The sequence below is a fragment of the Cibotium barometz genome, chromosome 57, assembly GCF_041138505.1.
Source record: "Cibotium barometz isolate CiBa-2024 chromosome 57, ASM4113850v1, whole genome shotgun sequence".
Lineage (NCBI taxonomy): Eukaryota > Viridiplantae > Streptophyta > Polypodiopsida > Cyatheales > Cibotiaceae > Cibotium > Cibotium barometz.
Window position 1 is genome coordinate 34160572 of NC_141102.1, and position 16431 is coordinate 34177002.

Consider the following 16431-nt stretch of genomic DNA (forward strand, 5'->3'; position numbering starts at 1 on the left):
TGTGTCCACATAACTCTGTATATGCATGCGAAGTTTGCCAAGTATAGGAGTGACAGGAACTGAATGCCCAGGGCATGCCAAATCAGCCTGTCCAACTGGTCCCATCTCTTCAGCACGAATTCCCAACTTGGCTGCCAATGCCGGTGAAATAAAGTTGGCTCGAGCACCAGGGTCAAAGAAAATCAGCACTGTAGCATCTCTGATTTTACCCCATGCTCTGCACAATTCTGTAGCATTATCACATGGCTGGTCACCAACCATGTCAGGTACCAATCCTGCACTCGGCATTGTCTTCTTCTTGAGTGGCCCTTCTTTATCCTCGGCATCTTTTGCTGGCTGTTGTGGGCATTTTGCAGCCATATGCCCTTTCTGTTCACAGATGAAACATTTCCCAGCTTGCATTAATGCCTTTCTCTCTTCAAATGACTTGCCATAGAATGGCCTCTTCTGTCCTTTGCCTTGACCAACACTTTTCTGAGGTTGTGACGGCCAAGTCTTCTTCTCAAATGGCTTCTTTCTATAGAATGGTCTAGGTGGGAAATCCCTCTTCACAAGTGGTTCCTGTTTGCCCTGAGGTTCCTTATTCACTGTGCTCTTAAAGCCACGTGAACCTCCCTGTAGCAATGCATTAGCCATGTTTGCATTCTCAATGAGCTGAGTCATATTAGAAACATTGGTCTTGATGCAATAATCCCTGATTTCTTTGGGCAAACCACAGCAATACTTTTCTATTTGCTCTGACAATGGCACTATCCTGTAAGAAGTTACTGGCAAGAGTGCATCCCAAAACTTCTTATTATACTCTTCCAAATTTACACAGTTGGCTGCATCAAGTTTGTGCCATGCTGTCATAACATCCACTTCAAAAGTATTTGTAAGCCAGGCAAAAGAGAATTGCTGCTTAAACTGAACCCATGTAGCAGGTGCTTGTCCTTGCATCAACAGTGAAGTCCACCACTGCAATGCATTACCTTTCAAGAAAGTAGCAGCCTTCCGCACCTTAGAAGACTCTGTAAAGTTACCCCCAGTGTATGCTGCATCAAACTGCTGAATGAAAGTCAGAACTTTCAATTTGTCCTGTATCCCACTGAAAGTCTCAAACTTTACTGCTTGACCTCCTTCTTTGTAATCCTTTTGCACCTTTTCTGCATCAGTCCTTACTGCTCTTTGTCCACTAGGTTGAGAAAATTCAGCCACACTGACAGGCGCTGCAGGCCCCAAAACTGGACTAAAATAAGTTTGAAATCCGGGCTGCATACCTATTTTGGCATAAAGAGGGTTCACAGCTTCCATAGGCATCATTCCTGGTGACCCTCTTGACATCAATCCTGGCAAAACTGTGGGCGGTCTAGCCATGGCCTGGAAAACAGATCCACCACCAAAATAGCCAGGCTGGAAAGCAACGAATGGAGGAATGGTCGGCATGACCCTTTGCACATTACTTTCCTGGCCATTAAATGCATGTACCTGTGCCTGTGTAACATGCTGCACTGGATCAGCTGCCACTGCTGGTGTCTGCTCTACATGCTGTGGCATCCTTGGCATTTGTTCCTGTGCCCTCTCAACTGCATGCTGAGATGATTCAGCCTGGGAATCCCCTGTCCTTGACTGCAAATACCTCTTCATCCTAGGATTCTTCACCAACTGTTCAAAGGTACCAACCATGCTCAGGAGCTGCACATGAAATAACTCCTCTTGTTCCTGTTCTTCCTCTAACAAGACTGGCTGTACTACTGGCTCTATCCGAGCAGAGGCTGACACCTGGGCACCTGTCACCTCTATATGCTGTCTGCGAGTAGAAGAGGAACTCTCCTCGACAGGGAGCTTGCCTTTCCCTTTGTCTGTCATACTGTCAACTGAAAGTTTAAGGGAACCTGTATCCAAAGAAAGAGACCGTACTCTTTCTCACCTGTAATCAGTTGTACCTCACTATGTGTGTCTCCTGTTCACCCAATCCAATCCGTGTCCGGGCTCTTGCAGAAAAGAGGACCCTATCCCGGCAATGGAACCATAAAACCGGTCTATGGACACATAAAGCGGTAGTTCATTCACAAATAACCTGGACTTACTGAGACACACATTCACAGAATCCTCGCTCCCTCGCTCAACAACACATTGGCCCCGAAGTCCGGCGCCCCTTGCGGTATTTCTTTATTGTTAAAAGGTTGGAAATTACAAAGCACAAGTGCAACAAAGCACTCTACTTACATCAGCTGAATTTTACAAATTCTAGGAGAAATTTGCCAGCATAACTGCACTAAACTGTTCCATAACATCTCAGAATGAGTCCCAACTGACAGGCACACTTCCATAGGCATCAAGCTACCCAATGGAGTCCAAAACATCACAATTCAGCTTGCTGTAATTTCCTGCACAGACCTGTTTTCAGCTCTGTTTTCAACCCAAAATAACCTTTGCATTGTCCTGGAGGACTTTAGCAAAGTCCTACTGCATTTTGGCATCAACCGGGCAACATAACAGCCCAAAAACAGCACCTAAACAGTGCTGAAACAGCATTGTATTGAAGAGGTTATTACCCTCTTCTGTGCCTGCTTTGGTGTAGGAACCAACTACACCTGTTCCTGTTCAAGGAGGCAACTAGCCTTTGCATATAAGCATGAAATTCACACAATTGTACCTGATTTTATCTGATGAAAGTATTTCCATAGTCTGCAAGAGAGAGAAAGAGAGAGAGAGGCTGTGGGGAGCAAGCTCAACCCTCAATTCCTGAGTTAGGGCAAAGGAATGCACCACGAAAGCTGGTTTTTCTGCAACAAAACACCACGATGGCTGCAAATTGAGCCTCCTTCCCCAAATTCCCACGCTTCCCTCTTCTCTATGAGGAAAATGCACCAAAATTTGACACTTGGCACATTTTTAAGCCTTTTCCACATGCAATCTTCCAGGCTAAAAATCCCCTGACTGGTTCACATTCTCACAACAGTCCTTTGTCAGCTTTTGGTCCCCTTGACATTCCGCACAAACTGACGCGAACACTTTTCAATTCCGACACTGCCAAAAATAGCAGTTCCCTAGATTTTAGGGATGATGTCATCTGCATTCCTTCTGGTCTCCTGACCATCTTTGACCACTATGGTCACTTCAGAATTTGCTTAGAATTCAAGATACATTCACTTTTCGGTGGCGGCCACTTACTAATGTAAACTGGCCTATACCCTCATTCAGTGGCCATGTCCTGGACACTGTCCTTCATCTTTCAGTGCCCATGTCCTGGACACTGTCATTCATCTTTCAGTGCAGTTCTCAGGCTTAGCCAACCACTGGTCCAAAGTCCCACTGGCTGACCCATTCTGACATTGCAATGGCCCAAGCCCTTCCAAGAGATCCCGGGGGAAAGCAACAGCAACCAAAGAGAAAGAAAAGAAAAATATATATTTATAAAGAAATGTAAATAAGGAAAACAACTGCAAAAAGTTTCACCTCCTGGTGACATCCATAGTCTCTGCTGACCAATAGTTCTGGAACTCATCCGAACCATGAAGGAAACTTGATTGATCCTAGAACTCATCCGGACCACCAAGTGAACTTGCCTGTCTTTAAACGTGGAACTCCGACACACGGGTCCCATGCTCCAGATTTAATATAAGAGCTTTTGAAAGCCCCTTCTCCCGCCCACAAGCCGTTTCTGGAAGACAGCACGCAGGGGGATGCCCTTAGGATCAAAGCAGGACACTAGTCATGTTCTCTCCAGACTGTAAGGCCTTGGGAGAGCTGGGGTTATCACTAGACGAGTCTGTGTCAGTGTCATGTGACTTGTCTTTGCCCTTATTTGAAGACTCGCCCTTGTCCTTGGCTTTGCCTTTGTCCTTTGACTGACAATCCTTTGACAAGTGGCCTTTCTTCCCACACTTGTAACACCGACTCCAAAGATGGATTCCTCTTCCAAGAGGAGAGTACACAGATCATCAAACTCGAGGGAACGTGTTGTGATTTGAACCCGCAAAGCTCGAGAAACCATGTCATAATCTACAGGAAGCCTGATGAGGAGGAGAGCAGCTAACTGAGAAGAGGTCAGCGCAGTACCCATTGCCACTAATTGGTCATGAATTACCTTACCCTTCATCACAAATGACTGCATGGAAGTCCCTGCTGTAAACTCTAGGGAAAAGAGCTGACCCAATAGGTTGACAGACCACATTGTAGAGTCCCGTGCATATAGATTTGTCAACTTTCTCCAAACAGAAGCACCACAATCCAATGTTTGCACAGTGGGGGAGACCTTTGGTGAGATGGCTCGTACAAGTGCAGAGTGAGCTTTTGAGTCTTGATTCTCCCAAGCTGAAAGTTCTGCGAGAAAGGCATCCTCCTGGTCCTGAGTCCACTTCCTAGAGCTGGTCGGGCCTTCGGGCTTTCGTTCGTGGCCCTGAACAATCTCCCAGAGTCCCTTGTGTGTGAACCAAACCTTCATCTATAGCTTCCAGTGATCATAGTTTGAACCACTGAGCTTGTCCTCCTTGTTTGTGCAGAGGGGACCCATGTCTGCCTCAAAGAAGCTATGTCTCAAACAACCTCTGTAGCTAAGCAATCCACGTGCTCTCTCAAGCACCTTTCCACAAGATCCAACTAGGGACTAATAGCCCCCTCTGAAGATGTTAGAAGTCATCTCCTGTCCAGTTGTATACACCAGGGCCTCTGTTGTGGGTGTGCCCGCCCGTATATCATTTTTCCACACTCCCCATATTTTTTCCCTATTTTTCCCATTTTTTCCTAGTGGCTGGAGGGCTGCCAGTTGATGCCAGGAGCACTCTGAAGCTGGCCGACTGCATCTGTAGCAGTCGTGGGCTGTCTGAGTGCTGGCCGACTTGTTCTGTGCAGGCATGGGGCATCAGATGCTGGCCGACTGCTATTTTTCAGCAGTCGTGGGTTTTGTCCAGTCGTGGGCCTCTTTTAGAGCTGGCCGACTGCCCTCATGGGCTTGTATATATTCCCCCCCATCCTCCTCCACTTTCTCATTCAGTATCTTCGGGATCTTGTGTATAGAGAAGAGTTTACACACATCTCTCTGTGTTTCTTGTGCTGATTATTTTCTGCAGTCTACTTGCTCTTGTCTACCCAAGTTTGGATATCATTTCCGCTGCATATTCTGACATGGTATCAGAGCCTAGGGCTCTAGGAGATCTTGGGCGTTTTTCTGAGCAAGAGGGGAAGCAACAGGTTGCTGATCGGTGGACTGTTTCGGGCTGAACGGGAAGTGAAGGTGCAAGAGGAAGGCGGGCAAAGAGGCTGGACAGCCACTTGCATATATTCTGATTTTCAGATTTTCCCCACCCACCCACCCTTTCAGGTTACTCTCCGAGATGGCAGATTTAATCGAGATGGCTGAGAAGCACGTGAAGATTCCGACTCTCCCCACGTTCCCAGTGGATCGGCAGTTGGACGGGTCCAATTACGGCATCTGGAAGGTCATGATGGAGTCAGTTTTGGAGTCATATGATCTTGCTGATTTTATTATCAAAGGGGTGCCAAGGCCGGAAGCTGAGGAAGGGGAGTTGTTATCGACGAGGAAGGACCGAGAGGCACAGGCACAAATGTGGGATCGTGTCAACGCCAGGGTCCGGTCGTTTATATTCCTCAATTGCACACCACAGGTGATCAACCATGTGAAGCACATGACGCTGGCGAGAGGCATATGGGAGCACTTGGCTTCTTTGTACAACAGGGTGTCACCCATGAAGCGGATATCCTTGGAAGTGCAGATGCGGGTTATGAATCCTGCAAAGTCTTCGCCGATGCGGGAACACATTAACAAGCTGCAGGCCCTTCAGCAGGAAGTCCTTCAAGCTGGGAAAGAGATATCGTCCGAAGATATGGCCATCACGTTACTTTCCCACTTGCCTGGTCAGTATTCCGCTTTCTATTCCTCGTTGATCACGAGTGACAGGCTCAGCACCATTACTTGGGAGGAGCTTGTGCCAATGGTCTTGGACCAGGAGGAACGATTCACGAACCCTCCTCAGGGTGGAGGTTCGGAGGCCTTTACTGGCCAACGGTCGAAAGGCCGTAACTCGGGCAAGGGGAAGGCTTCATCGGAGAAGTCTTCTTAGAAGATGTCCGACGCTGACCGCGAGAAACTAAAGGCAGAGAGGACCTGTAATGATTGTGGCGAGAAAGGCCACTACTGGAGGCAGTGTCCCAAGCGGAAGACCGAGAAGGGTGAAGACTCCTCAGCAATCATGAAGACTCTGGCTTTTGTGCACCTGGAGGTGATGGACACCGATGCTTCATTTTCTTCAAGCAGGGAGGAGATTGGAGGACTCTCCGCAACGGATACTCGGGAGTGGATTCTCGATAGTGGTGCTTCCAGGCACATGACTCCTTCCCGTTCCAGTTTACAGGATCTCTGCAGGTGTTCTAGTCATATTCTTACTGGGGATACGTCCACTATCCCAGTTCACAGTGAGGGCAGGATGGAGATAGTTCCCGATGGCAGAGGGGGGAAGCATTCCTCCCAGGTGTTGTATGTTCCGGGGGAAGGCGGAGTGGAGAATGGAGTCTACAGGCTTTCAGCACTCTCTCTCCCAGGTCCTCAAGATTGTGATGAGTGGCAGTGTGGTAATAGCTACTCAGGTGTGGATACGCTGCAGGTGCGGGCTTTCCGGGACCAGATGGTGGATAGCTTACCAGTAGATGGCAGCAGTTGGCAGGAACTTTCCAGTACTGATGTTGGTAGTTCTTGTGTTCGTGAGTCAGAGGAAGCTGAACAGGTCACTTATGCTCTGATGTCTCGTCGTGTTCGGGACATAGAACTTCCAGTAGTTGCGGATGTTCTTTCCACGGGGACCTTTCGGAAAGCCAGGCAGGTGACAGGTGTTTGCTTGCAGAAGGAGGTGGTTTCTCCAGGCTTTGTGGTTCCGGATTCAGAGGGGGTGGTTGACAGGTTTCATCAGGTTTCCAGGACTTGCTTGTGCACCGTAACAGGTGTTGATCCTTGTGAGCAGTGTGATGTCTCTGTGACTCAGAAGCTGTATGGTTCATTGATCTGGTTGATGGACACCGGATTGGACGGGATCTTCCTGATGAGGCAGTTGAGCTCTTGGTTGCAGATGTCTCTTTGGGAGGCAGGATCGCGTTTCCTGTGGTTTCTGCGGCATGCGAAGGATCAGAGACTTTTTTACACAGGAGGGGGATTGTTGGATGGAGTCCGACTCCGCGGTTGGAGTGACTCGGTTTGGGGAAGAGATCCGGACACGAGGGGATCTACTTCAGGCCCAGGAGCAGTTCTACGGAGCAGCAGGAGGAGGTTGCATGGCAGGTTTGGGCTTCCATTGGAGGAACCCATGGTCATCCAGAGGCACTTTGTTCGTGAACAGATCGTTGCTGATGACATCTTGCTGGAGTTCTGTTCGACGGAGGACAGTACGGTGGACCTCTTCACGAAGTCGCTCTCAGGATTTGCTCAGGCGGCACCCCAGCTCCCAGTGGTTGGTTACACAGCCAGGAGCTGAGAGGGGGTGTTAGAAGTCATCTCCTGTCCAGTTGTATACACCAGGGCCTCTGTTGTGGGTGTGCCCGCCCGTATATCATTTTTCCACACTCCCCGTATTTTTTCCCTATTTTTCCCATTTTTTCCTAGTGGCTGGAGGGCTGCCAGTTGATGCCAGGAGCACTCTGAAGCTGGCCGACTGCATCTGTAGCAGTCGTGGGCTGTCTGAGTGCTGGCCGACTTGTTCTGTGCAGGCATGGGGCATCAGATGCTGGCCGACTTGTTCTGTGCAGGCATGGGGCATCAGATGCTGGCCGACTGCTATTTTTCAGCAGTCGTGGGTTTTGTCCAGTCGTGGGCCTCTTTTAGAGCTGGCCGACTGCCCTCATGGGCTTGTATATATTCCCCCCCATCCTCCTCCACTTTCTCATTCAGTATCTTCGGGATCTTGTGTATAGAGAAGAGTTTACACACATCTCTCTGTGTTTCTTGTGCTGATTATTTTCTGCAGTCTACTTGCTCTTGTCTACCCAAGTTTGGATATCATTTCCGCTGCATATTCTGACAGAAGATGCAGGCTGGACAGCAACAAAAGAAACTCAAAAAACACACCACCGGGAACCTCCTATCGGAAGAGGCAGGGGATCTTGGAGGGAGAAGAGCTGATGTGCCACTTGTCTGATGCTCTAACTGAATCTGCAGCTAGACCTCCTCCACTTGCCTCTATAGAAGAAAACGCAGCCTGGGGGCTGGCCGACAACAGTTGGAGAGCTTGTAGAGCAAAAAACACAGCTAAGAAAGAAGAAACGCAGCCACTGTTTGAAGGATCTACAGCCTAGAGAATCTAGGAAAGCAGAAAACCGAGAGAAGCAGATTGTGCAACAGCCAGAGCCTAGGCGTATGATACCATGAAAGAATGTGCACAAGCGGAAGCAAATAAACATGAGAGAGAAAGATTGCAAGCAAGAACTAGAGCTTTATTAGCTTGAGGTTACAGAGTACAAGAGCCAGCAAATAGGGCAATGAATGATGATGAAATGAATAAAAGAGAGCAACTCTTATATACTTGTGCATGAAGCAGTCGGCTGTAGGAAACAGGCCGACAGGACTCCACGACAGCATAAATAGAGATGCAATATTTTAACACTACATCAGTCAAACGCATCAGTTCAGCATTCTGATGATGAAATGAATAAAAGAGAGCAACTCTTATATACTTGTGCATGAAGCAGTCGGCTGTAGGAAACAGGCCGACATGACTCCACGACAGCATAAATAGAGATGCAATATTTTAACACTACATCAGTCAAACGCATCAGTTCAGCATTCAACCTTGCGTTTTCTGCATCTCAGCATTCATCATATCATCGTTTTGCTCCAGCTGGTGAAGGTAAAACGCAGGCTGCAGCATTCTCATTCATTTACAGCATTCATATACAGTCTAGAACAGTCCCAAACAGCCCCTCTCTCAGCCCTAGCTTTGAATCCCTCCCTCATACCATTGGGAAGAGTGCATAGGCTCGAGATTGGACATCTTTGGTGTTTCTACAGCAGTGTACAGTTCAGCCCAACACTTGGTCTTCAGAGGTCTTGTGTTTGGCTTATCGTCAGTCACACCGTCAGTCTCGTCACACCGTCAGTCTCTTTAAAGATAATAAGGCAAATACTATCTCGGTAATGGGGTAGGGGGCCCTTCAATGGGTAATTCGGGACCCCATACGGTGTACAGTTCTCATCTCTCTCTCTCTCATCTCTCTCTAAAGTTTGAAGTATTAAAGTGGATTGCTAAACTCGCGAAACTCAGGATAAAGAAGACGGTGTGAGCATTTGTGTGACAGGATCCTCCAATACGAAGACTTCCGCTGCATGTTACAGGTTATTCCTATGCGGAAGATTTCTTACCTCAAGGATACGACCAAATATGAGTTCGTTCTAGATCAGTGTAATAAACAGTGAAATGCCATCAATTACGAGTATTTGATCAAGTGGAAGACTTGGGAGAGTGCAAAATCTAAAGAGTGATGGGTGCTGGGTCTAACCACTTGTAGGCCTACCATTTCACCTGCCATCAACTCAAAAGTGGTAAGAAGTCATTTTCCAAGCTGGCCTAAAAATGGAAGATGGACTTAGTGTTTTTCCAAATCATTAATTCTACGAGTATGTAGCCCCTATTTATTGTTAAAATATTGCATCTTCTTATGCTGTCGTGGAGGTCCTATGGTCGGCCTGTTTCTACAGCCGACCTGCTTCATGCACAAGTATATAAGAGTTGTTCTCTTTTATTCATTCAATCATCTTACATTGCCCTATTTGTTGCTGGCTCTTGTACTCTGTAACCTCAAGCTAATAAAGCTCTTGTTCTTGCTTGCAATCTTTCTCTCTCTCATGTTTATTTGCTTCCGCTTGTGCACATTCTTTCATGGTATCATACGCTTAGGCTCCGGCTAATGCACAAAATCTGCTCTCTGTCTCTCTCCTTCTTCAACTATGCCTTGCGTTTTTTGCTTCCCTAGATTCTCCAGGCTGTAGATACTTCAACGGTGGTTGCGTTTTCTTCATTAGCTGCGTTTTTTGATCTACAAGCCCTCCTACTGCTATCGGCCAATCCCCAGGCTGCGTTTTCTCGCTGCAAATTCAGTAAGGGCATCAATTTTGTGGCAAGTTCTCGAAGGATTTTTTTTGCCTGACAAGTGGCACATTAGCTCTTCTCCCTCCAAGATCCCCTCCCCCTTCCGGTAGGAGGTTCCCGGTGATGTGTTTTGGGTTTCTAGAGCAAGATGCACACTGGTAATACCTCATGCTATGGTATATCGCACACCATAAATCATCGTATACGTGATTGATAATGTTGATATTGGGGTGTACCCATCCTATAGGAACAACTTCTTCCAATGTCACAGATATGATCCATGAGAGGTTAATGGAGAAAAAAAAGCCATAGTCACAAGGGACCGGGAACGGTAACGGGGGACGGGGACGGGGACGGGGACGGGCCATAAGTAGGGAATGGGGACGGGGGAGGGAACGGCACTCAAAAAATACTTTTTTTAAAGTTTTTCTATTCTACAAAATGAGCACAAAATTACACTAAAATGGTAAGCTTTTGAGTCATATTAACAAAATACGCCAATCAAAGAGTGAAGGCATTGACGGTTGATTGTATTAATAATTAAGTAGATACAAAATGAGTCATGACTCAAGAGTCAGGACTAAGCCTTAAGGAGGCAGAATACATGGACGGACTCAAATGAGTCAATGACAAAAAGTGCTAAAGCCTAGAGGCTAGAGGCTAGAGGCTAGAGCTAAGTAGTAAGGCCCATGAATCATGATCCATGAATGATCATCCACATGAAGTGCTCGCCTCATGGTCATGGGGAGCTTGTGCCAAAGGAGCATCAAGCTCATCCTCACTGGCATGCTGCTCCTGCACCTCATCCTCTTGTTGCTCTTCTTGTTGACTCATCTCCCACTCGGTGAAGGGATCTGCCTTCTTGGTCACCCTCTTGCAAAGCATTCGCAAGTTCGCGCTAACGAAGACAAGGTCATTGGCACGCTCTTGTAATATGCGGAAGCTTCGGAGAAGGATCGGTACTTCAAAACTCAGAAATCAGCACTCTTTTCGCGACGGAAATTAACGCACAAACTAAAAGGAGATGTGCAGAAAAATAGAGAGAGAAGGGGGAGATGGAGAGGACACAGTATTGGGTCCCAATTACCCTCTGTAGGGCCCCCACCACGGATGGTGTATTTGCTTTATTAGAATGATGTAAATCTGAAAACAAATACAAAAAACTTGACCTTTTCTTGGCTGGAAAATCCTGCCCTTGACCTTCAGAAGTCCACCCCTTTGCTTAGCAATCTCCTTGGCTTGACTGGCCCTTGATTGGCTTGAGCACTTGGTGAAAACTGAGATGAATGATGGGATTTAGGCCTACCCTATTTATACTCCTCCTCAGGAGCAGTCGGCCAGCTGAAAAACAGCTTATTGTCCCACGACTAGTGAAATTCAGCAATAAATGCTGAATTAAATCCCCAAAAATACTACCTTTTTTCCCTAACAGGCTGAAAGTGATGCGCCTGCTTCTGATTGGCTGGACACCACTTTTGTCCACAATCCCAAGGCTGGGCAGCCTGTATGGGCTGCCCCATACACGCCCTACAGCCATCTAAAGGCTGTAATTCCTTGGAGATTGCCTGATCTGTGCCCTAGGGCTGTCCTACAGCCCCTCCATGGCTGGTGGGTTCAACCTGGGTCTTCCTGGCCCTCATGGCGGTGGTTCTACACCATTCCCGTGCCCACACTCAGATCCGGGGTAGCCCTATGGGCTGGCCCCTTGTCCTAAACCTAATCTACTCAGTGATCTGGCATCCGGTACCAAACCAGATACACAGAACCATTGTGTGCAGGACAATGCACACCTGACCTCGAACGACTGAGATGGATCCTTGGCTGACTCGTCCCGGACTGGGCTCACATGGGACCAGTTCACCATCCCAGGTCCTGCACCTTCTGTACAGAAATGTCAACGTGGCATCCAAGTGCGGGATGCACGTGACAGCTCTACACCGAGTCGGTTCCTCTTCCTAGAGACAATGTGGGTGTAGGTACTCCAAAGTTACTCCAAGCAAGAGGAGCTAACGGCCTGGCTAAGTATGCGGATGGCAAGCTGCTGTAGCTCCAGTCCATCCGAACCAAAGTCCTCCCACCATAGAGTAGCACCAACTTTGGAGCGGTCATTCTATGCATCATAACAGCCATAGGAGCCATGAAATGACCTATACATGGAAAGCTGGTCCCTGATCTTGCGCCTAACCGATGCATCAGGCACAAGACAGTCCAAGATGATCCTCCATCCATCGCTCACCTCCCGGTCACTCTCCTGCTTGTTGCCTTGGAATTCTAGGTCCACCACATAAGCTGCTGCATGCAATGGAGAGTAGTAGGAATTCCACCTTCCTAGACACAAGGCATGGATCTCCTCATACCTGTCTTCATCAGGCACGAAGTCTTTCAACTTCTCTATCATGCGATCCATGGCCTCGTAGACCTTGGCTATGCATGGTTGCATAGCGTCTACAATCCTCAATAGGTCGACTATGGACCTCATAGCATCTGTGGACTTCACACGCTCCCACCAAGAGGCGTCATCCGCCTGTAACCTACACTCTTGGCCAGTGTTTGTACGAGACTCTTGCATGTCAACAAACTCGTCACTAAAGAAAAAAACCCTCAAAGCACTGCTACAATCCTTCAACCGGCCCAACATAAGAAAGTTGTAGGCAAACCGGGTGTCGGAATATTCGAAGGAGAGAGAGAGAGAGAGGACCTCTTGTTGAACTCATGCCGAAGTCTTTGGTGGTTGAGGACAAAAGAGACCATGGTGTTGGCCTCCTCAATGAGCGGGCTGATCCATGGCAATGCCCCTATGTCCTTGAGGAGGTTGTTTAGGCAATGAGCCATACAAAAGGACACCGTGACATGTCCATACATACCTTGGAGGATAGCTCCCGCCGCCCTATTGGACGGCTCCCCATCCGCAAAAAAGCCCACTACATCCTCGGGGCCAACGATCTCCATGGTGGTAGCCCACTCCGCCGCAAGCACATCCGCGCTCTTCCCGGTGCCGGATGCATCATGAGATGAGATGAAGTACATCTCTCTCTGGGAATATGCAACCACGCCATGAATACTCCTCTTGCCGGTGTCACTCCATCCATCCACAATGAGGGAGACTACGTTCCTCTCCCACTGCCGCTTTGTGTTGTCGGCCGCTTGCTCTACAATGTGCTTCTTCTTCTCGAGCAATGCAGTGCGCAAGCTCTCGGATGAGGGGGGCATATAGCAATGATCGATTGCACTTACCTAGCCGCTTGAAAGGCAATGTGGTCGTGGAAGAAGAAGCGAGCCACCGCCATATCCACCTCCTCCTTCAACTTGGGGTTCCGATTCTCCCCAAGTGTAGATTGTCGCCGTGGGCCACGTAATGGTTGAGAGGCCGTGGAGATGGAAGGTGCCGGCGTCGTGGATGGAGCAACATTCCAACTCGATGGTGAAGGTGATGGCGTGCATGATCCCGATCCACCACATGACTCCATTGTAGAGGTTTGAGTTCCTCTCCCCATCGTCGCAGGATCCACGGCCACTCGTGGTGTCCTTCTTGCCGCTTCGACCGCCTCATAGACGGCAAGCTTGTCAAGAAGTTCCCGTCTCTTCTCGAGCGTGACATTCGTGCAAAACCTCACCTCATGCCCACTCTCGTGCAAGAGGTGGGCTCGCACTTTGTCGGCGCCACCCGTTCGCCGTTACGGGCAAAGCTTGCATGCCCATGGCCGGGAACCACCTCCATGAGCGGATGGGGTGTAGTTAACCTCCTCCCACCATGTCTATCCCGTTGTCCTTCTACGGGAAGCCTCGGTACGTGAGGGGGATGCCATGGTTAAAGATGGCTTGAGCCTTGAGCAATGAGAAAGGGAGAGAGAGAGAGAGCCTAGAGGCCTAGAGGCTTGGAAGTTGGAAGACTCAAGAGGCTTGAGGGAGAGGTGAGAGAGAGAGAGAGAGAGAGAGAGTCTAGATAGTAGAGAGTAGGGCCTTGTGTGAGAGGCTTGGAAGTTGGAAGTTACTAAGTTAGAAGAAGCTTGAGGGAGAGAGACTAGAGAGAGTAGATACACTCATACAATGTAGCTTGAAGCTTGAGGCTTGAAAGTTGAGAGAGAGAGTTGCTTGAACTTTGAAAACTTGAAGGGGTGTGTGTGTGCTTGTAGCCTTGTAGCCTTGTTCTTATATAGATATTAGATAGGCAAGAGACAGAGGCAAGGACCAAGCCTCAAGGGCCAAGGCCCAAGGCCCAAGGCCCCAAGCTTAAAGGCCAAGCCTCAAGGCAAGAGAGAGGCAAGGGCCAAGGGCCAAGGGCCAAGCCTCAAAGGCTCAAGGCCTCCCCAAACGGCCAAGCCAAACAGCCATAAACGGCTAGAAACGGGTTAAAAAAACCAGTCTGACTGCGCGCAACGGCTCCCTGCCGTCCCCCACAGCCGTCCCCGTTCTTGCCGCTGTCCCCTTCCCCGTCCCTTGTGAGAGACGCCTCCAGGGGGCGTCCGACCGTCCCCTGCCGTCCCCGTTGCTGAACCGTCCCGACTCAGCGTCCCTCCGTTCCAACAGTCTGTCCCTTCTGTCCCCTGTGACTATGGAAAAAGCGCTGAGAAGGTTGGCAAAGAGTGACAATAGGTTGACTGTGCAAACAAATATTTCCTTGAATCACACCATGCTTTATGTGATGTGATACTATATCATGCACGTCCATGTTGACAAATGTGATACTTCGTCATGCACATCATTTCTCTACAAATGTGGTGCTACATCATGCACATCCCCTCAGCGTGCCTGTTATATAATCAAACACTTCCCTTAAATCTGTGACCAAAAAAAGATTAGGGAAGCTGATCAAGCCATACCTGATGCTCAGGAGGGGATGAGAGAACAGCTCCTTTGTCAGATGGAGGGGGGGAGGTGTGCTCCGTTTTCATGCCAGCATCGTCGGATGAGGTGGAGGAGGTGCTACGGATGGGCTGGATGTCGAAAGTGGGCACCCTAACCCCTTCGCCGCCATGGCCATGGCTCTCTCTTGCTTCTCCTCCTGCCACTGCAGCATCGCCTGTGGGGCTACAAAATGTGGGTGCTCTTGGCTGAAGCAGCTCGGAGAATGATTCTTCCTGGGAGCCGTAAACCCCCTGATCCATCGCAATCAATTTGAGCTACCGATCTGCGCCCTTCCACTGATAACGAGTTTCAGAACATCAAAATGAACTTCAGTTGACCCCACCTCATTTGTAAAAATTGTATTATTGAAATTTGAGGCAAATATATATATACCATCATAAGGCCATATGAATCAACAATTTCTTTCAAATTTAATCCCTCAAAAGCATGCATATTATTCCCTTTCCTAGCATTTTCAGTTTCATTATCCTAGGTACTGCGATTACCATTCTTAAGTTTTTTTCCCTAAAGGAAGACAATTTTTTGATTTTTTAAAAAAGGCTTTTATAAGTATTATTGCTCACCCTCGTAATGAGACCAGTAAAAACTTTTACGAGTATTATCGTCCACCCCTTGTTCAAGTCAAGTGTTTACCATAGCCTTTTCGAATCATGTGTCATTGGGTCTGCCTTTGAGCCAAAATGCAACTCCCTAATGTGGCTACACTAGCTTGTTCACATCACGTTCTCACTCCATTGTCACAATGGAATGCTCATTTTCTAAGGGGGTGAAGGTAGAAGTCTCTATGCCTAGATGGAGGCAAAAAGAGAATGTCCTTCAAGGTGGTTCTCTCTCACAAAAGGTGGATGAAGAAGAAGTTAATGGAAGGGAGCAACCTACAAGAAAATATATTCAAGCAAGTAAACCATCCTAGCATACAAGGATCTAATGGAACACATGCAAGCAAGAGTATATAAGAGAAGATCTCACAAGTATTCTATTGCATGGAAATGAATGTTTATTACTTATTACCAAAATTGACTTATATATAAGTGATTAGAGTTCACACTAGGCCATCCAAAATTAACTTACATACAAGTGACTAGAGTTCACACTAGGCAAGCCAAAGCTTAAAAAATAGTCCAACCAATATTACTAATCTTAAGCAAGTATGTACCTGAAGTCCTTAGACTTTCCCTATTTGCCAATAAGCTCAAAGTAAGGCCACTTTCTATGTTCCAACATCGTCTCTTACAAAAGTTAAGTGTGTGTTTGAGTGAGTAAGATGGCAAAGCACTTTTTGGTGGGTTAAGCTAGTGAAACCATGTTAACGTATGAAGTTACCCCCTTCCTAAATGGTGATCATGTCCTCGCATCATCCAAGTCGATAAGGTTGGTGATGAAGTTTATGTCGGGTTAGAGAGGTGTGAATGGTTCAAGATACGCCATGAAGTTGGTGTGTGAGGTTAAGTGGTAAGGTTCGAGACCAAGTTGCAATTAGAAGAGCAGGGCA

General features: G+C 47.9%; 1 protein-coding gene across 1 annotated transcript in view; it reads right to left on the reverse strand.

The window, feature by feature from the left end:
* LOC147606684 (uncharacterized) overlaps positions 1 to 15258 on the reverse strand; it is a 29976-nt gene extending 14718 nt beyond the window's left edge. The window contains exon 1 of the mRNA XM_086791939.1: positions 14894 to 15258. Coding sequence (XP_086648065.1) covers positions 14894 to 15178 — 285 coding nt within the window. The 5' untranslated portion in view covers positions 15179 to 15258. The remainder of the gene's footprint in view (positions 1 to 14893) is intronic.
* Between the last annotated feature and the right edge of the window lie 1173 nt (positions 15259 to 16431).